The following is a 21,594-nucleotide window of genomic DNA, read 5'->3' as shown; positions in this document are numbered from 1 at the left end:
GCCCCACACCAATCAACCCCACTCAATCCAATCCACTTCAGACCAATCCAAACCACTCAACCTAATCCAATTCTCTCCAATCCACCACACTCCAATCCTCCCAACCCACCCTACTCAAATTTGCCCCACTCCAACTTGCCCCATCCAACCCAAAACAATCTGCCCCACTTCAATCCAAAACAATCTGCCTCACGCCAAAACAATCTGACCCATTCCAGTCTGCCCCACTCCAATCCAAAACAGTCTGCCTGCTCCAATCCAAAACAGTCTGCCCCGCCCCAATCAGTATAACTCCTTCCTGAGTTATGGACATTTCATCCTTGACATTTTTGTATTTTTTATATTCACTATCATTGGTGAGAGGTCGAGTGTTTTGTTTCCATGACTGACGTGTAATTATGTCTTATAAAATCAGCCTGTCACAATCGTGGCTCGTGGCAGTGATAATCTGGGCTTCAAGATAGCAGCTGGTGTATTTGACTGGACAATGAAATTAATGTAGGCTTCAGCCGTCTTGGATGGAATACTGTGACCTTGTATAGGCATTCTCAAAAAGTAGTCAACAGGATTCTGATCTTTTCCTGGACGATGCACAATTGTATAATCGTATTCTTGCAGTTGGAGTTCCCATTGTTCAGTGCGAGGAAGCATCTTCACTTCTGGGTTGTCAAAGATCGTCAGTAAAGGTTGATGATCAGTTACCAGCATAAAATGCTTTCCCTGCAGGAACACATGGAAATGTTCACAAGCCCATACCATGGCTGAACTTTCTTTCTCAGGTTGTAAATAAGCACATTCTGTGCGGGACAAACTTCTACTAGCATAAGCCAAAACATGCTGTTGAGCATTTGGGCGTCCACTGTGCAGTGGCATTTGGGCGTCCACTGTGCAGTGCAAGGATAGCGCCTAACCCGACTGGGCTAGCCTCAATGACTAACTCTGTATAAAGTTTTCGATTAAAGTATGCCATTTCAGTAGCATTTCTAGTGGCATGTTTAATTCTCTTGAAATGTCTCTCACATTCTTGTGACCACTGAAAGAATTTTTTTTTTTCAACTCTTGTATTGGATCACTAACAGTGGTAAAATCTTGTATATACCCTTAACAGTAACTGACCACACCAAGAAAAGAATGTACCATTGAAACATCGTGGGGGGGGATCATCATTTGACAGAGCTTGTACTTTTGCAAGATCAGGTGTCATGCCCCCATCAGAAAAGATATGGTCAAAGATTTTTAGTTTTGTCTTGTTGAATTCACACTTGTCTGCATTCTAAGTCAAATCTGCATCACTGAGTAAACAACATACTTGTATGAGAGCTCTATCATGTTCCTTCTGTTTAGCTCCAAAAACTAATATGTCATTGCTATAACTGAACGCTTTCACAGCAGGCTGTATGATACATCGAATGGCGTCTTGGAAAAGTTCTGCAGCCGATGACATGCCAAAACGAAGTCTTTTGTTTGGAAACAACCCAAGATATGTAGAAAAGATTGTAATGTACCTGCAACTTTCTTTGAGTTCCAACTGATGATAACCTATATTTAAGTCAAGGTGAGAAAAGACCTTTGCCCTATTCAATTGCATCATCATGTCAGCAATGTGTGGACCTGGATGTCATTCTCACTCAGTTAACATGTTTGCCTGACATGTCAAAGCAGATGCATATAGCTCCTCCACGCTCCTTTTTTGGCACTACTACTATGGGAGAAACCCTTGGGGTTAGACCGGTGGAACACTCAATGTCATGCTTAGGTAATGATTCAATTTATTTTTCAACAGCTTCTTGTAAATGAAAAGCAATTTGTTTAGGTCTCTGAGCAACAGGACGGACATCCTCATTAATTTGCAGTTTTGCTTTCATAGTTTTAAGCTATCCTAAACCATGATACAACAAAGGCAATTGGTTATTTTGTGATGAGCATCCATATTGTACTTCACAGAAATCATTCCCATATCAGGAGCTGTACTGAAGCTAAGTACCTTCGTTTTCTTATGTTTCACTGTCGCCAGAATGAACCTTGATCTTTATGGCAATGATATTGCCATGTATACACTTTGGTTTTTGACAGTGTGAGGTGCGGTAATGGAGATAGGTCATTGTATTTCTCTTCATCATTATGTTTATTGATGCACCACTGTTGATAGTGAAAGGTATAGAACAACCATTTATTTTCAGTGTAATCTTTGGACAGTGTTTGTATGATTTTTCTGCTTTGGCATGTTGACTTTTCTTTGGCTGACATTTTTCTTCACATGCAACCAGTCCAACATGCTCATGCTTCTCGGAGGTAAACATCGACATGACACAATCACTTTCTTGACTTTCACTTGGTATTGAGATGGAAGAACTGTTTGACGATGATTTAGATGACAATCGACACCGTTTAGTATCAATTGCCTCAACTGATGTTGCCGCATGGGCTTGTGGGTGTGAGTCAAACGTTGCTTCTGGAACATTCTGACGGGCATTTTGTTGTTGAGGTGTGACACACTTACTTTTTCCTTCACTTTACACATCAACACAAAATGGTTCTCATTCCCACAACCTTTACACATCTCTAAAAAGGCGGGACATCTACCTTTGTGTAGAAACTGAAATCCACATCTAAAAAACATAACTTCTTTTTATGTGTAGTCATCACTCTGCGTCCTTCAGTCTTTTGTTTTGGCTTACGTTTCACACTTATGACTGATTCACTCTGGGCACAACCAGCCTCCATGTCAGCATCTTGCCTTTAAATCACACTCCTCAGCTCTGGCAGCCATCAACTCTTGCTCCAGTCTAAGAGTTGTTCTCAGCATTCGTCTTCTGAATGAATTTAACAAACATCTATCAATAACTCTAAGATGCATAGCTTCTTCGTCATTAAATTAATTGAGCTTACAGTGTTTGATGAGTACAATCAAGTCTTTCCACAAACTCATTGATAGTTTTACTAATGTTTTGACATTTTCAACTGAAAATGTATCTTTGGTAATTAATGCTTGGCATTTGATTAAACCTAAAATTAAACGCTTCTTTAATCTGAGGGTACAGACCTTGTTAGTTTTCTGCATTTTTTTCATATCTTCTCTCACACCAAGACCAGCAAGATTTTTGAGATATCCGTCTCTTCAAGTGCATCAATGAACTCCTTCAATGTCTGTATCCAAGCAGACCATCTATTGCCATTATTGTGTATTTTGGTGGCATGAAAAGGTGGTGGTGTTTTCAGGAAGGCGGCAGCATGATAAACTAGTATTGACCTCACTGACATAGAGAGTAGTGTACTCTCCAACACTGTTTGATGATCACGTTTATGCAAACTTTCTCTAAAGTCTTTTGACTTGTGGGCCTAAGGATCCTCTAACATTAATTGGAATTGTATCATCTCTCTTAGCTGCCAACAAACTTCACAAATCCAACAGTTGCTTTCAAACTTGTGGGCAAACAGCTTCAGATATGAGCAAAACCCTAAGCACTTCTCCGTGAGCCCCTCTGTCGAATGCTGTGGCACAATGACTTGCTTTGGGCGACACTTTAAGGCATTTATTATTTCTTTTCTACACTTCAATTTGCATTTTCTGACACCTTGTTGATCTCCGCATTGCAGCGCTACTGTTCGCAGTGTTCTTTGGCGAGTTATTATTATCTTTGACTGCACTTTGTAAACCTGGTTGTATCTGCCTTCAGCGTTCATGCTAAGTATGCTTTTATCTTGTGTGGTAGTGCAGTACGTTTTAGTATGGCCTTGGTCATATTTTCTTAACCAATGATGTGTAGACTTCTCAGTAAGGCTTTTCTTATCTTTAAATGCTTCACACCATCTAGAGTTGCGCTTTGACTATATATATGCTAACCGTCAACCACATGGCACATGTGGCACGAATGAGCAGTTTGCTTGGACCACAGCAAACTCTCTGGGAATTCACTGTCATTCTTCGGGTTAGTTATCCCCTATCTTGTTGCCAGTTGTAGCGTCCTCCCCAACCTGGAGAGCTGCCAATGTCTACACCACACACAGAAATGTATATCACACGTCTTTATTCTTTTATGTGTACCGGTGAACTCTAACATTCTAAACCAAGCTTTCATTACATCCTGCTCTAGCAATAATGTCCCCCTGCTATGGAGTCCGTTTGGAATAAAAAAGATTCAGTCATAAAACTTGCAAGACACTACACACCTCATTCAGTCCACCCCACTCCACCCGTCCCCACTCCAGTCCAATTCACCCTACCCAATCCAATCCACCCCACTCCAGGCTTATCCACCCACTCCAATTCACCCCACTCCAAACCGCCCTACTCTAATCCATTCTACCCCACCTCAATCCAATCACTTCAATCCAATCCACCCACCCCAAACCAATCTAATCCACCTCACTCACCTCAATCAAATCCACCTCACCCCATATCAAGCCACCCACCCCACTCCAATCCACCCCATCCAGTCCACCGACTCCAATCAACCCCACTCCAATCCACCCCACTCAATCCCCAATCTACTCCAAGCCAATCCATCCTATTCCACCCCACCCCATTCCACGCCCCTCCACGACACTACATTCTATGACACTCCACTCTACGACACTCTCTGGCACTGAACCACAGAACTCAAATCCCCTCTGCTCAATTCTACGCTGTTCTACTCTAACAAATCCAGTCTATGACACTGGTAGACAACATGGCAAAAACGCATTGCCAAAGCCAATAACTCTTGTACAGGCAAGACCTATTGGTTTTGCCAGTACTTGTCAAATTTGTTTTTGACCTTGAGTGAGTTCTGTGCTCAGTTAATCTTTCAAGGTTTTCATCTGCCCCAATTTGGTTTCAAACTCGTTTTGCTTCCAAGTCAGGAGTTCAAAATGGGGGCAAATTATGCCCTCATGGGGTGTATGTAACAATTGTCAGAGATTATGTGAGCAAATAGCACACATTTTAATTTTCCGCCCCTCGGAATGCGAGAAAGCATGCACAATTTGAGCACTATCCTCCACTCAGAGGCCCGAAACTCAGAATGGTGCAGTGTATATGTACTTTTGTGTAGGCTTGTGTGCATATGTGTGTGTTGGTATCCTTTATAAGAGGGAACATCCAGGATTCAGTTACCTGGGTCTCAAAGCCACGTACTTCAGCCGAACAGCTGTTGGTCAGATAAATAGTTCAAACAAAAATAAAGACTGGGCAGGACTTTGTCTTTCAGCCCAAGGCCAAACCTCTCTGGCAACTGTTACCAAGGGCTGGTCCTTTTCTAGGAGACAGGAGGACAGTTCCTGAGGTGGAAGAAAATGTCTGCTGCGTTGTAAACTCACTTATGAGCCCAGGAAAGGAAGTAAATTGGAAGCAGACTGAAGTAAGCTTCTGTTTCATAAAAGAAAGAAAAACTTGAAGTCAGAAAAACTTTACACGTTTCTGGCATCAAAAGATGGTCCAGAGAAGAGGGTGACAATTCCAAAGAACTGAAAAAGCTTCTGAGTAAGCAACACAGCTGCAGAGCAAAGTTGGAACACACCAGCTACTTTCACGTTCCTATTGTACAGTGATAACTGGAGACTTAGAAGAGGAAAAAACCCAAAAAGAAGTGAATAGCCATCATGATGGATTAGTAACTAGTATAGAAAACCACTCATTGGAGTTTAGAAACCCAAAGTAATTCATGAAGTGAAATACGAGTTTAAACAGACAGGATCTGGACTCGCCAAGAGGGGAAAACATTTAAATTATGAAATAGACAATTCCAGAACTCCTTAACATTTAACTTATTCACCAGGGAATACAAAACAAATTTTAGACATAATTATAAAGTATTGGAATGCAGAGGAAAGTTCAAAGAGAATTCTACTGTGTAATCAGCACTGGAAGATATGGTATCATTCTATCTCGCTTCCCAACATTTCCTATGGGACTTAACATGTGAAAACAATGTTTTGGGACCAGCCTTTTCATTGTACTCCGCTGAACAGATCACCCCAAAATATTTCAGGCAGGAACTGGGTTGTATAAAAGATTTTTGGGGAATGTTTCGTGAAGATTCATCAAACGGCACTGAAGTTATTACAGAAACAAAAAATGTTCATCCTATGGAACCTCTCAACTAACTATAGCTACACAGTGACAACCACGACTGTGTAATAAGATATATATAATATGTATATACAATTATTATTATCCCCCAGTATGATTTGTCCTTTGTACATAAGCCATCTCCTATGTTATGTACATAGTAGATATTTTTTAGCAGGGCAACAAGGCTTTTATGTGTATGTTAGGGACTAATCTCTATAACGTATGCATTTTAGACTAAGGTGGTCATTACGACCCTGGCGGATTACTTCCGCCAGGGCCGCGGGACGCTGTGGCACCGCCGACAGGCCGGCGGTGCCCCGCGGGGCATTCTGACCGCGGCGGCTTAGCCGCGGTCAGAGAAGGGAAACCGGCGGTCTCCCGGCGGTTTCCCGCTGCCCCCAAGGAATCCTCCAAGCCGGCGCAGCTTGCTGCGCCGGCTTGGGGATTCCGACTCCCCCTCCCGCCATCCAGTTCCTGGCGGTTCTCCCGCCGGGAACCGGATGGCGGGAGGGGGAGTCGCGGGGCCCCTGGGGGCCCCTGCAGTGCCCATGCCAACTGCATGGGCACTGCAGGGGCCCCCGTAAGATGGCCCCAAAATGTATTTCACTGTCTGCATAGCAGACAGTGAAATACGCGACGGGTGCAGTAGCACCCGTCGCACCTTCCCACTCCGCCGGCTCGATTACGAGCCGGCTTCATGGTGGGAAGGTCGTTTTCCCCTGGGCTGGCGGGCGGCCTTTCGGCGGCCGCCCGCCAGCCCAGGGGAAAACTTGGAATACCCTCCGCGGTCTCTGGACCGCGGTGCGGTATTCCTGACGCGCAACATTGACGGGCGGCCTCCGCCGCCCGTCAATGTTGGAATGAGGGCCTAAATGTATTATGATAAGCTGTCATAGAAATTCTCTGATTTAGTCTTAGCATCCTGAAATTAAGCTTTTTTATCTTTGATTATGGGCTTTATGGTCATCGTCATCGTCTAAATGCTAAAACATAAACTATATGATTAGCATTCTAAGGCATAAAGCCAAATGAATGAAAAAGTTTGACAGCAAATACATTTTTAAAATGTATCCTAGTATTTCGCGGCAAGTAATCATTTGCATTTGTTATCGTCATTTTCATTTCTTAAATCTCTATATCCAAGTAAAGTCAGATTGAGGACGTTGCCAAGCTAGTTTAAATTTGTCCTAGTATATTTAGCACCATTGTTATACAAGCATTGACATTGTCACATGATGTAAAGCATCAGTGTTATACATTTCGCCTCCTATTCACTCATCAAGTAGGGAGGGTATGGTCTACGCATAGAGGCCAGCCACTTCTACTGACAGCAGCTAGACATCTGTGCAAGGTTTCCTTCTTAGGCCCGCAGACAAAAGTCCCTTTACAGGGCAAGTCTGCAAATGTTCTGCAGAGGAAGCAGCGTCATTTCAGAAGTAGACTGGTGTAAGGAAATGCCTCCTTGGCATGGTTACCCCCTGACTTTTTGCCTTTGCTGATGCTATGTTTTGAATTGAAAGTGTGCTGAGGCCTGCTAACCAGGCCCCAGCACCAGTGTTCTTTCCCTAACCTGTACTTTTGCTTTCACAATTGGCACACCCTGGCATCCAGGTAAGTCCCTTGTAACTGGTACCCCTGGTACCAAGGGCCCTGATGCCAGGGAAGGTCTCTAAGGGCTGCAGCATATCTTATGCCATCCTGGGGACCCCTCACTCAGCACAGACACACTGCTTGCCAGCTTGTGTGTGCTGGTGAGGACAAAACGAGTAAGTCGACATGGCACTCCCCTCAGGGTGCCATGCCAACCTCACACTGTCTATGCAGTATAGATAAGTCACCCCTCTAGCAGGCCTTACAGCCCTAAGGCAGGGTGCACTATACCATAGGTGAGGGCACCAGTGCATGAGCACTGTGCCCCTACAGTGTCTAAGCAAAACCTTAGACATTGTAAGTGCAGGGTAGCCATAAGAGTATATGGTCTGGGAGTCTGTCAAACACGGACTCCACAGCACCAGAATGGCTACACTGAAAACTGGGAAGTTTGTTATCAAACTTCTCAGCACAATAAATGCACACTGATGCCAGTGTACATTTTATTGTAAAATACAACCCAGAGGGAACCTTAGAGGTGCCCCCTGAAACCGTAACCAACTACCCGTGTAGGCTGACTGGTTTTAGCAGCCTGCCACACTCGAGACATGTTGCTGGCCACATGGGGAGAGTGCCTTTGTCACTCTGTGGCTAGTAACAAAGCCTGCACTGGGTAGAGATGCTATCACCTCCCCCAGGCAGGAACTATAACACCTGGCGGTGAGCCTCAAAGGCTCACCCCCTTTGTTCCAGCACCACAGGGCACTCCAGCTAGTGGAGTTGCCCGCCCCCCTCCGGCCACGGGCCCACTTTTGGCGGCAAGGCCAGAGGAAATAATGAGAATAACAAGGAGGAGTCACTGGCCAGTCAGGACAGCCCCTAAGGTATCCTGAGCTGAGGTGACTCTAACTTTTAGAAATCCTCCATCTTGCAGATGGAGGATTCCCCCAATAGGGATAGGAATGTGACCCCCTCACCTTGGGAGGAGGCACAAAGAGGGTGTACCCACCCTCAGGGCTAGTAGCCATTGGCTACTAACCCCCCAGACCTAAACACGCCCTTAAATTTAGTATTTAAGGGCTCCCCAGAACCTAGGAACTCAGATTCCTGCAACTAAGAAGAAGAGGACTGCTAAGCTGAAAAACCCTGCCAAGAAGACGGAGACACCAACTGCTTTGGACCCAGCTCTACCGGCCTGTCTCCCCGCTTCTAAAGACACTGCTCCAGCGACGCTTTCCCCAGGGACCAGCGACCTCTGAATCCTCAGAGGACTGCCCTGCTCTAAAAGGACCAAGAACTCCAGAGGACAGCGGCTCTGTTCACCCAAGACTGCAACTTTGTTTCCAAAGGAGCAACTTAAAGGCAACAGCGTTTCCCGCCAGAAGCGTGAGACTTGCAACCCTGCACCCGGCGACCCCGACTCGACTGGTGGAGAAACAACACTTCAGGGAGGACCCTCCGGCGACTCCAAGACTGTGAGTAACCAAAGTTGTCCCCCCTGAACCCCCACAGCGACGCCTGCAGAGGGAATCCCGAGGCTCCCCCTGACCGCGACTGCCTGACTCTAAGATCCCAACGCCTGGAAAAGACCCTGCACCCGCAGCCCCCAGGACCTGAAGGATCGGAACTCCAGTGCAGGAGTGACCCCCAGGAGGCCCTCTCCCTTGCCCAGGGGGTGGCTACCCCGAGGAGCCGCCCCCTTGCCTGCCTGCACCGCTGAAGAGACCCCTTGGTCTCCCATTGATTCCTATTACAAACCTGACGCTTGTTTGCACACTGCACCCGGCCGCCCCGCGCTGCTGAGGGTGTACTTTCTGTGTGGACTTGTGTCCCCCCCGGTGCCCTACAAAACCCCCCTGGTCTGCCCTCCGAAGACGCGGGTACTTACCTGCTGGCAGACTGGAACCGGGGCACCCCCTTCTCCATTGAAGCCTATGCGTTTTGGGCACCACTTTGAACTCTGCACCTGACCGGCCCTGAGCTGCTGGTGTGGTGACTTTGGGGTTGCTCTGAACCCCCAACGGTGGGCTACCTTTGACCCAAATTTGAACCCCGTAGGTGGTTTACTTACCTGCAAGAACTAACAATAACTTACCTCCCCTAGGAACTGTGAAAATTGCACTGTCTAGTTTTAAAATAGCTATATGTGTTTTATTTGAAAAGTATAAATGCTATTGTGATTATTCAAAGTTCCTAAAGTACTTACCTGCAATACCTTTCATGCAAAGTATTACATGTAGAATTTGAACCTGTGGTTCTTAAAATAAACTAAGAAAATATATTTTTCTATACAAAAACCTATTGGCCTGGAATTGTCTCTGAGTGTGTGTTCCTCATTTATTGCCTGTGTGTATGTACAACAAATGCTTAACACTACTCCTTTGATAAGCCTACTGCTCGACCACACTACCACAAAATAGAGCATTAGTATTATCTCTTTTTGCCACTATCTTACCTCTAAGGGGAACCCTTGGACTCTGTATGCACTATTTCAAAGTAAGGAATAGTATGCACAGAGCCAACTTCCTACAACTGGTATGTATGTATGTGGTATTCGTATAGCTTGGCAATACTGCTTGGAGTAACAAGCTTCTTTGAGGCTGGGCTGCTTTTTAACATGACTGGATCATAGAAGGACTCACCTTTTCGCACATGCGGCTTTCAAGGATGAATGCACTAAGGATCCCTCACCCTATATCAAGTGTTGAAAGCAGTCCATGGCTCTCCAGCTTTCAGGGGAGATGGGCTTCTTGTTTCTCACTTAGTAGCCCATCCCTGCTCCCACCACGGACAGCAAAATCCATTCAGGCATTTGACACAACTCTGTTCCTGAGGTAAGATGCCTTGGTCCAACTTTACTTTTATCTCTCCATTGGTCACTTTCACTTACCAGCGCAGCAGAGTCAGTCTCGTAAGGCACATTGTAGCTTTTTGCAATTTCGATCAGGTACTGCTCCACCAGGATTCGTGGGGGTGGCTTTGTACTCAGCTTGTTCATCAACTGCAAGAAAAGGGTTAGCCAGATGTTAGAGTTTCCCTGCGGTGCTCTGGTGGCAAGGAGTTTTCCATTATTAGCTATAGGCTAGCAAGGATCCCGAGGGAGGTGAAGGAAATACCATTTAAGGTTGCAGAATACAGAGCAGGGCCTCCACTGCTAGAGAGGTCTGGTTAGAAACTCGTGTTGCACGCTGGAACTTTTTCACCATGTATTATGTGGAACCATCCAAGAAGATCTACCATGCATGTAAAGTAATTTCCCTAAAATAAGTTTTCCACTGTATATTGGCACAGTCCAACTAGTGCGAGCTAACCACTATGTATCAGTATCATTATATCAAAATGGGAAAGAAATCACACTAAAATGAATTCCCTAACTGAAACCATTGTCAGGGATTAATAGAAAGTATTCAACTAAAACAGTAGAAAACAAAGGAAGAACTGAATAATGTTCCAATATTTAGAAGTGTATAAAAGGCATAGGTTTCCAGATCTTTGTCATCATCATGACCCTATTAAGAAGGAGTGTCTGTTGTGAGTAGAGTAGGAGGTTCTGAAGACTTTCCCTAAAACTGTAGAACGGTCCTGTGGACACCTTATTATCAGGGACAGCTTCTTCCAAATTTGTTGCCAGAGAAATTGTTTGCCGCTATCCCCACCGACGGATCTCTTTATTCCTGTAACTACAAGAACAATGTGACCATTGTGGTTTATAGAGACGGAAGCATTTACCTTTATTATTTGAGAAAGTGACTGTAGAGTGTTTATTTTCCTACCGTGGGATGCCCGATTCCCTGGAGCCAGCGGTGCTGTAGAACTGAAGAACTGCGGGACTTTCATTTATTTTGCCTATTATGTATGCTGTTGTGTTCTGGATCAGTTTTAAATGGCACTGTTGATTTCCGGGGTTGATCTCTGTACCAGAGTTAAAATTGGGCAACTTTTACTTAGGTGATGGCTTGAGCTGTGATAGTTAAATTACATTTTTCATGCTGTATTTAGAGTCCTTTCTTTCTTTTCATGAAACAGTAGCTTTAGTGTACCATTGAGCCGATTTGCATTTCCTGAGTGATAGCAAGAGTAAGGAGTGTTATTAAGGAGTGGGTGGGGGAAAGCGAGGGTTTTGACATTTGCCGCTGGGCAATCCTACTTTGGTCATGGTGGAGCATTCTGCACGCAGTTCCTCCATTTAATTATTGTGTTCTGAGTTACTCTGAGTTAATGCTCACTACCGTATTATGCATTCTACTGCAAGTCAGGAGTTTGAATCATGGCGAAGCCTACACAGCCTGCCAACCTTTGAGAAGGTAAATTATTATTATCTCCTTTGGAGGCTTGACGAGTTTGACTCTGTTCACTATTTACTAACCACAAGAAAGCTGGCTGTGACGGTTTTTAGCTTCTCTTTTGGGGTCACCAGCTATAGCCATGAATACTCATGTGCCAGAGACTGAGTGGAGTATTAAGTCCTCTGTGTCAGGAAAAGTTTTTTTTTTTTTAATATTCAAAGAGACAGGTTGGGCTCTCATTCAGACGTTGAGTTAATATTTCTTAGGGAGAGATCCAGATCTTATTTATGTCAGTGATTTATTTGATTTATTTGTTTGAAAATTATCCGCAGAATGCACTATAATTGGCATAGCAAAGAGGTGATGCACCCACCAATCAGACAAGCAGCAACGAGTGAAAAAGAATAGATTGATACCGTGTAGCAGCATTCGCACATAATAGTGTCCACTATTAAGGGGTCTCATGCAAACCAGTGGAATGCGTAGTTAAACAGAGCAGCTAAGGAGCCCGAGTGGTACTCACTGGGAGATGATATAGCTAAAAACACCAGGAGTGCTCGAAAATGTAATCTACAATACAGTCTAGGATTGGTACAAAAGCTGACCAAGTTATAATGTATGCAGGTGCAGTGAATTAGGATGCAAAAGAGTGCATTGATGATCCAGGGTGTCTCTGATGGTGGCACTAGTAGAAAGCAGGATAAAATTGTAAACTGTATTTAATGCTGCAGATTGGACCAGGGGAAAGAGGTTCGGTAATTATAAAGAACCAAAGGGATGAAACTGAAAACGTAACTCATGGCTTCTGTAGAGTAGTATGGTTTTGAAGCCAAATTGTGGATGGTTAAGGTGGGTCTGGTGGCTTAGTGGACTAATGCGTCCACTGTAGGGGCCTGTGTTTGACCTCATGGTCACAGGTTCAAATCCTGTCAGGTCCACTCAACCTTTCATCCAAGTTCTGAGGTTGATAAAATGAGTACCATTGAGTTGGGTAACAATAAAAATCTGTTATTCAGTGCCAAGAGGCCTACAGATGAACGTGCGCTTTACAAATACACGTTATATTAAGAGGTTAGGCTTGACAGCCCTTTGATGGAGAGAGCACAGGACATAATCATTTGGAGGCTGGATAGATTGGATGACGTCTGGAATGCTGATAAGATTCATTAATTGGGAAGACAAGAAACAATTATACATTTTTTGTTGCTATGTCAGCATACAATAGGCATCTGGAAATTCTATATGAGAACAGATGATAAGAGAATATTTTTGTCCGTATCAGCCTATGTTCATGCAGCTTGGAAGAGCAGGACAAAAGAATGGTAAATAATTGCTCTGTTTTAACTAAGTTCGCTTTGAGCATGCTTATGATTACATTATAATTTTAGAAATGACTTTGGTTCTTTTTTCCCTCTTTTTCTCTAATAATTTATTAATGTGAAAATTTGCTGTTTATTTGTATTTTTATTCCTTTGCGTTCTCATTCTTCAAGCTGTTTGGGCAGCTGTGTAGGTTGACTGCTACACATAGGTGCATTGTAGGATGGCTCTCGTGTAGTGTCTGTATGTTAGGTATGGCTGTCACATTGGTATTTGGATACATCAAGAATGAGTTTATTCATATGTGAAAGTGTTATTTAGGTGTTAATTAGATATAGGATGTTGTGGAAGAGAGACTTATGTCTTTGGTTTTTAGGATGGCTTTAATTACCTACCCTGAATCCATGCAGGAACTATAAGGCAGCTATCCATTATCACCTTCTTTAATTACGCACCCTTTACTCTAAATGCTTTACTCTAAAGGCTCAATTGTGGGGGGCTGTTTCTAATCAACATTTCAGCTAATCATCATAGTATGGGCTTCACTCACTAACCTATACAGGTTAACCAGGTCATGTGACTTGGAGATATACTATCCAAGTCCAGGGTTCACAAGGCTACCCGACGATCTTACAGAGTACTTAGCACATGAGAAGGAAAACATAGTATAGGTTTGCATGAACCATCAACCTGAACATGGACCATGAGTGAAAGGGACTGTCCTACTGACAACTAGGAAATATGAAGAAGTTCAGAAAAGTCGAACACTTCAGTTGACCAACATAACACAAGGAAGCAACTACATTTTCCAGCCTTGAAGAGAAGAAAGGGAAAAAGACAGAACCCAAAGGCAGACTTTGTCCAGCAATGTAGGTAGAATTTTTAAGAATATCCCTTCACATATCATACTTGATCCATCCCTTCTGCAGTTATCAAAAAAGCACCAAGGAACACCTCATCAGTCATCGAGAAGGATTTCATCAGCTCTTCTGTCCCACCCAGACCAAACACAGAAGATGCTACTCAAATTCCATCCTCTCTTTGATGGACATGATCTAGAACCATCTCTTAACCCTTCTTGGTGTACAGCACTCAGTTGCTCCCTAGATATGTTGGCACCATGTGAAAAACAGCTATTAGCTTTTAAATATAATACCCATTATTTTTATGATTAAAGCCTTGCATGCTCTAGTGCTAATGTATTTTGTTACACTTTATCATAACATTTGCTATTATGGTTTAAAAATTCAATTACAACCAAAGCAAAAAAATTATAATAAAAAAAAAAAAAACACATACAAATATACATACAGACACACATAGGTAGAGGCAGGACAGCCACCATGCATACTAATGCTCCATTTTGTCGCCAGTCAGGAATACTTTTAGATAATGTTAATACCTGGGAACCAATAGTTCCAATCTGATTTGTTCTGCAAAGAACTCCATACTCTTTGCTGTACTTGGCACACAGTTGTTTGGACACCTATAAGACACAAACAGAGAATTACAGAAAGTATTTAAAGACAAGAAGCGGTTTCTCAGCCTAAATGCTCTATGAACGTCTTCACTATTCTTATCACTTTCACCTCACCAATTACACATAAACAGTACTTCAGAAAAAGTAAACTCAAAGACATTTTTCCATCGAACAATCAATTAACAAATACAGTAAAAGCATATACAACAAGACGTAGGAGAGCCACAATCTCCCTAAATTCTCGATCTTAAATATAGTTACATCATGACCGCATCAATATACATCCATACACACCACAATTAGTTTAAATGAGCCCGCTATAAACAAGACATTCATCAAAAGATACAAGCTGATATATACAAATAAAATCACTTTTTTAATTTCTACATTTAGAATAATTCATAGAAATTTATAAACTGTTTAATATATTTATTTATATAGCATTCTTAGATAGTGCACAAACACCTGTGGGAATTTTAGCACTTTACATCAAACAGGTACAATCTAACAGTAACATAAAACAATAACTTCATAGGATGGCAATGAAAGAATTGCAATGAGTACAAGACTGAGACAGAGAAAAGTGAATCTATTAGATTAGATGAAAACCATCAAGAATAGAGAATCAGTTCAATGCAATTGTTTATAAAATGAGAAGGTGAGTGGGATAGGATTCTTGTAAGATGTCAAAATCCAAAGCCAAAGTGACATTTCTACTCTAGGCAAGGGACAGTCATTAGGAGAAGAATCTTCCAAATGTACACACTATGCACAAAAAGATTTAGAAAATAATTGATGGTAAGGGGTTTCAGCCAGCCCTTTTCAACCTTTGATCTGTTGGTGTGTCATTGCAGTGAAATGACTAGACCAAACCAATAAAGTCAAAGTAAGATTTATTAAGCAAAGACTGGGACCCCACATCCTGTGAGCTTCTGTCCAAGGAAACTCTCCAACTGTCCAAAGAAGCAACTGGAACAAACCTCCCCGCTGAGGACAGAACAAGGAATAACATAAAACAGAAATTAAATGTAAACAATACTTGAGATGTGACAAAGCTTGAGGTAACTAATTAAATACTGTGGTAGATTATTGTAGAATTAGACACTGCTATGTTAAAGTCAATAGGCAGAATGAAGCTAAGGCTAAACTGAATACAAAATGGAGTCTGTAACTGGTGAACACTGGACAGCTAGGCCAGGTATGGAGGGAGAGAGGGAGAGGGGAAAAGAGAGGGAGAGGGAGGGAGAGAGGGAGAGATGCATTGTTCCTGCAAATAGGGAGCTGCTTTTAAAAAGCAGCTTCCTGCTCGCGGGAGCAATGTTTTTATATCTTTCTCTGCACGCACATTTGTGTGCAGGGAAAGAGATGAAAACTGAGCTTTCAGCAAGCGGAGTTATGTTTCAGCTCCTGTCAAGCAAAAGCAGAGAGCTACGTCCAGAGAGCGGGCACCTAGGGCCATCTATGGCTCGACGAGGGGGGCCGCGCAGCACCCACCATCATTTGAATTTAGATCCGGGGCTGTGGTGGTCCCCGGGCTGGGGGTCTGTGACGAACCTCCTACAAAAAGTTATTAGAATCACAGGGAGGCGGTGGTCCCCAGGGCTTGGGGGGGAGTCGTGTGAGCGCACCCCCTTATACATTATATGAATTACTCCAGGGCGGTGGCTGTCTCCAGGGCTGCATGTGGGCCAAGGGGCCCCCGCGTGATAGTTGATTGCTTTGGGAGGTGGTGGTCCCCACAGCACGGGGGCCACATGGACCCCCCCCCCCAACAAAGATTTATGAGGATTTGCCCAGAGGAGATAGTAGTCCCTGGGGCACTAATAAGCCCTGGGAGGGGAACCCCTGCGCCCCCTCCTATATTTTATGATAGCCCCCAGGACCTGGGCCACCCGGGGGGGGGAGGGCTAAATGAAAAGCAAGTGCGGGAGACCACACTTGCTTTTATTTTTAATCCACATTGAAATTCATAAATTTTCATTATTTTCTCTTTGAATTTAAAAATTGCTTTTTAGCCTGGGGGGGATGAGAGGGCTCCCTGAGGGACCCTTGCATCAAGGCTTGGAGGGTGGATTAACAGTACCCTGCTCCTTTTTTTTTATTTTATTTTTAGATTTGGCTGAAGCAGAGTCTGAAAATGGCTGCCAACACTTAAGTGTTGACAGACAATCAGATATCTGCATAAGATCTGCATTATTAACGAATTTGTTGCAACCCTAGCTATACACATTGGGATTTCCTTGTATTTCTCCTAAACTACTGAAGAGATTTAGACCAAATACAAAAAAATAAAAAAATAAACTCATCTGCGGACCAATAGCTACTTTTCTTTCAAATCTGGTGTAATTACATCCAGCATCTTCGGGCTGCAGGCATGTCTGCAGAGTCTATAAGAATTAATATGGGAAACAGTTTTTTTTTTAACCCCCCTCTTTCTCGGCTAACACTTGATATATATGTGCACACACACACACACACACTTTTAATGTATTCATTCCCCCTTTCACCCTCCTATGTTTCTTCTTCTTACTCTACAGATAGAAAAATATCAACCTGCCTTTCTAGCCACCAATTCTTTTATCCTCCTAGATAATTTTAACATCCATGTGGATGTCCAAGAGGACAAGGTGGCCTTTGAACTCCACACCATCTGATCCTTATCAAATGTGTCCCAACCTGTTCAAGACTCCACCCACAGTGCAAAGCACGAGTTAGACCATATTTATGCCGTACCCAGTCAAGTCAACCCATACAATGGAATTACTGTGGTCTGACCAGAAAGCAATTTCCTTCTTTCTTGTTAATTTAGTCCAACCAACTGTTTGTTAATGACCCGGCCCTAAGCTCAATATCACCAATTTCTTGACGACTCTTGTGCGATATTGATTTCTTCTGCAAATTGTCTGACAATGATTAAGTCACTGTAGCTTTGGGAACTGAACTTCAACTCAAAACTCAATTCTGCCATCTGTGCTTGCTCTCGACACCATGATCTACAGAAGATCTGACCACTGCCAAACAACGTTTTAAGTAACTGAAATGCCAATGGAGCTGCTCTTACACTTTGGCGAACCAAACTGCCTACAAAGCTGAATTGCACTTTTACAAAAAGCTTTTTCATACTAATCGCACTCAAGTCAATTACAGTCACATTCTTTCTTCTACTAACCCTTCTAAAATCTGTTTGCCTTCTACAATTCAGTGGCTCAACCTGCTTGTTTATATATTTCTCTGCACGTGCCTTGCAGAAGTTATGTACAAGTCTTGAACTTCTTTTAAGAAACACATTCTGAAACTCATGTCTTCTTTCCCTTGGTGGAGCCATCCCCCTTGCCCGTGCCTTGCAGGTTCTCATCCCTTTCCCACTAATCTCTCTTCTGCCTAATCTTCTTTTGCGCCTGTCTCGCAGGATTAGATCCCAGCATATCTTCAGGCTATTTCTTCAGGCTTGCCACTTGAACCTGGTTCAGCGAAGATTGCCAAAGCCCTCGTTTCCAGTAGTACCCTTTGACTTCTATTTGCAACCTTTCTTTGCCTTCTGGTTCTGTCCCAGTGACATAGAAATCTGCTTAAACAGTTCTGTTTTTTTTAAAAAACCACTTCACTTGATTCTGCAGTCTTCACTTACTCTTGTCCTATGTCTCTTCTTCTGCTTATGGCTAGAGTCAATGAAAGACCCGTTAACCAACTTTCATTGAAGATAATTCTCCTTTAAACCCTCTCCTATCTAGCTTCTGTTCAAACTTCAACACTGATACAGTACTTACAGTTGCCAAATATAATAGTAAAATGACCCTTGATGCAGGAGGACTGTCAGTGATTATTCTCCTCAATTTATCAGCCGCATTCGATACGGTCTCTCGAGGCCTTCTATTACATTGATTGTCTGAAGCCAGTATTGCATGAATCGTTCTTAACTGGTTCACTGCATTTCTTTCTGATCAGACCCAAGTGATTTCCCTGCCTCAGCTTTTCTCATAATTCAAAACCATCTACTTTGTTGTCCCACTGGGCTCTATTCTGAGCCAGTCTCTCTTCAATCTTTACATGGTATCTCAGGTCAAATTCATTGCTACATTTGTATTTCATTTTTTGGCTTACACTGATGCAGATAATTATGAACTTGCAAGGTGAATCCATTTCTCTCCGGGATTTGTTTAAAAACTGCCTTTGCAGACTGGTGGAACCGATATGGTCAAATTGCCTGTGTTTAAATTCAGAGGTTCTCATATTTGACAACTCTTAAGTCTGGTCCTCCAACTGGTGGCCAGCCTCTGTGGGTACTTGCAATTCCTTGTCTCCTACTGTTTGCGACCTGGATGTCATATTTGACCGGAAGCACACTTTCGAAGCTCATGTTAACAGACTTTTGTCCAACTTTTTTTCTGTTAAAAGATATCAAGAAAATTCCCTACCTCCCTGGGACTTCCCAAACCCTGATTCAGTCACTAGTTATCAGTACACTTGACTACTGTAATCTGCGGTTTACTGGCCTTCTTGAAGTTGTTCTGCATAAACTTCAACTGCTCCAAAATGTGGTCATGTAGCTCATCTTTAATTGCAATAAGGCCTCCAAAATGTCCTCCAAGCTTTCCATTAGCTTGCTAACTACAAGCAGGCCAGTTTCAAAACCCTCCGTTGGTGCCGTAAAGCAATTAATCAGCTCTCCCTGAATTCCTACCTTACATCTCTTTTTAAAGAATAAAAGCACTCTAAACACTTCCATTCAAGTAATTGCCATTCTATCACTATTTCCAGAAACAGTAAATTGATATTAGGCAGTCGATTTTGTGGTTATTTCCACAAAAATGCTAATCCACCCCAAATGTCACAACCTTTAAAAGACGCATCCATTCAATCCAAATCACAAAACCTGTCCCCTCTATTCATGCCAGGACAACATAATGGGTAATATCATTCTATATAAAATAAGATTTATTTGTACCCCACCCCACGATGGTGAACAGAGTGGATTAACTGTGTTGCTGTGCTCCCTTTTGGTCCTGAGGTAGGACGCCAACTTCTGGCAGCAATCAGATCTGTGCTCAGAGCTCTTCATCAATCCAATGACTCTGCAAAGGTGCGAGCTCTGGAGTTGCGGAGCGTGGCATGAAGATTCTTGGCTGTGCACCCATTGATGGCAAGACAGGATCACCACAGAGGTGAGTTAAAATAGCGCTGGGCTCAGACAGGCCCTTGGCCTAGGAGCGATGCAGACCGTGATGGTGAGGGTGCATATGGGTGATACTATGGCTCCCAGAGGGTCAAACAGTTGGTGGGCGGGGGCATGGGCAAGCATTATCTGCATGGAAGATAGCGCATAGCAAGAGTGATGTCTGATAGTCAAGTAGAGCCCTAAGGCATGTGGGGGCTTAAGTGGAAGATCAGCACCGGTAAAGAAGCAGAATGCAGCTGAAAGAAAACCTACTGATAATTTGGTGTGCCTGTACCCCGCAACACTATTTTTAGGAGTGCAAACGACAAGCTAGCAGTAATTGACCTAATAGAATTAGACCGCTATGGCCCTGCAGTGAACCCATGTGGAAAAGGACACATAAGGATGTGACCACACCAAAGGATTGCACCCAATTTCACAGTGGCAACGGGCACTGCAGACAGGTACACTCCTCTGTCGCGTACATTCTCATTATCCTAATGAGACTACTGGATTTAGGAAGCAGAATCACTTGTACTGCAGGGACTGAGTCTGATCCCGCACCATATGACACCCGTCGGCCTAATCCGGGTTTGTTCCGGCTAAATAGCAGTGCCTCATCTCCACCCGGGAGCAGAGACGATAAGGGCAACTGGGCACATAAATTACATGACTCCTCAGGGGAATCGTGGTCACTCAGATCTCATCCGTTTCTCTCAGTTACATTAGTCTCAAGTGTGCAAGGACAATCGGAAGCAGAGTGAAGTTCAGTAAGGTTTTATTGAAGTAAATGCATCTTAGATAATAAAGTATGTATTGCAATAAGCAGGACGATGAAGCACAATAAGATTAAAATTGTGACAAGGAGAGTAAAACACAAGAATAACGCTACCATACAGTCACTAAGACTTGCAGAGATAGTTCCTACCTAAGCTATGTTAGAGCACAGCAGGTTAAGCTCTAATTCTGCCTTTCAGGTTCCCCCTGGGAAGACGTCATCCCTCATACCTAAGCAAGAGGCCTGTAGTCTACATAAGCAGCTGTAGCAATCAGCATACAGTTGTGGTCATCTGGCTGGAATCTCTCTCTAACGTAAATGGGTCAAAATAGTGTTTCTTTAATCTGATGTTCCAAGAAAGGATTCCCACATAAGAGTGCGTATATTTCTGTGAACATTGGAGACAAAGTGTACCACTTTTGCCAGCAACCTATCTTACTGCAGCTTTCAGAAAAGCACAGAGTGAAAGAAATGTCTTGTTTAAAAACACAGTGCTGACCTAAGCGAAGAACAGCTAGATAGAGAAAATAAAACAAGATGTATCTAGATTATAGTGCACGGCGGCAGGCCTAGCTAGCTAAAATAACGTTTGTAGAACTTTAGCTAAAAATGGCTTTACAACACCACTTTACCATGGAACAGCAGGAGAAGATTGGGAGTACTGGCTTAGGGTCTTTGGCCCATACAACAGGGGAAGAATCACAAGGTGAAGCATAACTATGAGTGGACTTCCAGACCCCTTAGAGCCACCAGCTGAAGAGGGTTATTTATCACATATGCCAAACAAGGCACCTACAACCACTCAGCACAGCATCACAGACTATCTCCATTCCAACACCACACAAGCACCTGATACCCCTTTGACAGACAGCATGTCAGCAAAAACTACAGGCTCACTGACTAAAATAAATAGATCTTAAGGCCAGTTTAGCTT

At 43.3% G+C, this 21,594-nt stretch overlaps 1 protein-coding gene across 2 annotated transcripts in view; it reads right to left on the bottom strand.

Moving 5' to 3' along the window:
- Window positions 1-21,594, bottom strand: part of LOC138267762 (IST1 homolog) — a 211,160-nt gene that overhangs the window by 17,989 nt on the left and 171,577 nt on the right. For both annotated transcript variants that reach the window (XM_069216951.1, XM_069216950.1), the window contains exons 5-6: window positions 14,650-14,733; window positions 10,533-10,643 (exon numbers count right to left, since the gene is read on the bottom strand). In XM_069216951.1, coding sequence (XP_069073052.1) covers window positions 10,533-10,643; window positions 14,650-14,733 — 195 coding nt within the window. The remainder of the gene's footprint in view (window positions 1-10,532; window positions 10,644-14,649; window positions 14,734-21,594) is intronic.

The sequence above is a fragment of the Pleurodeles waltl genome, chromosome 12, assembly GCF_031143425.1.
Source record: "Pleurodeles waltl isolate 20211129_DDA chromosome 12, aPleWal1.hap1.20221129, whole genome shotgun sequence".
Classification (NCBI taxonomy): Eukaryota; Metazoa; Chordata; class Amphibia; order Caudata; family Salamandridae; genus Pleurodeles; species Pleurodeles waltl.
Note: the sequence above shows the minus strand (reverse complement) of the source record. Positions and strands in the feature narration are given on the sequence as shown.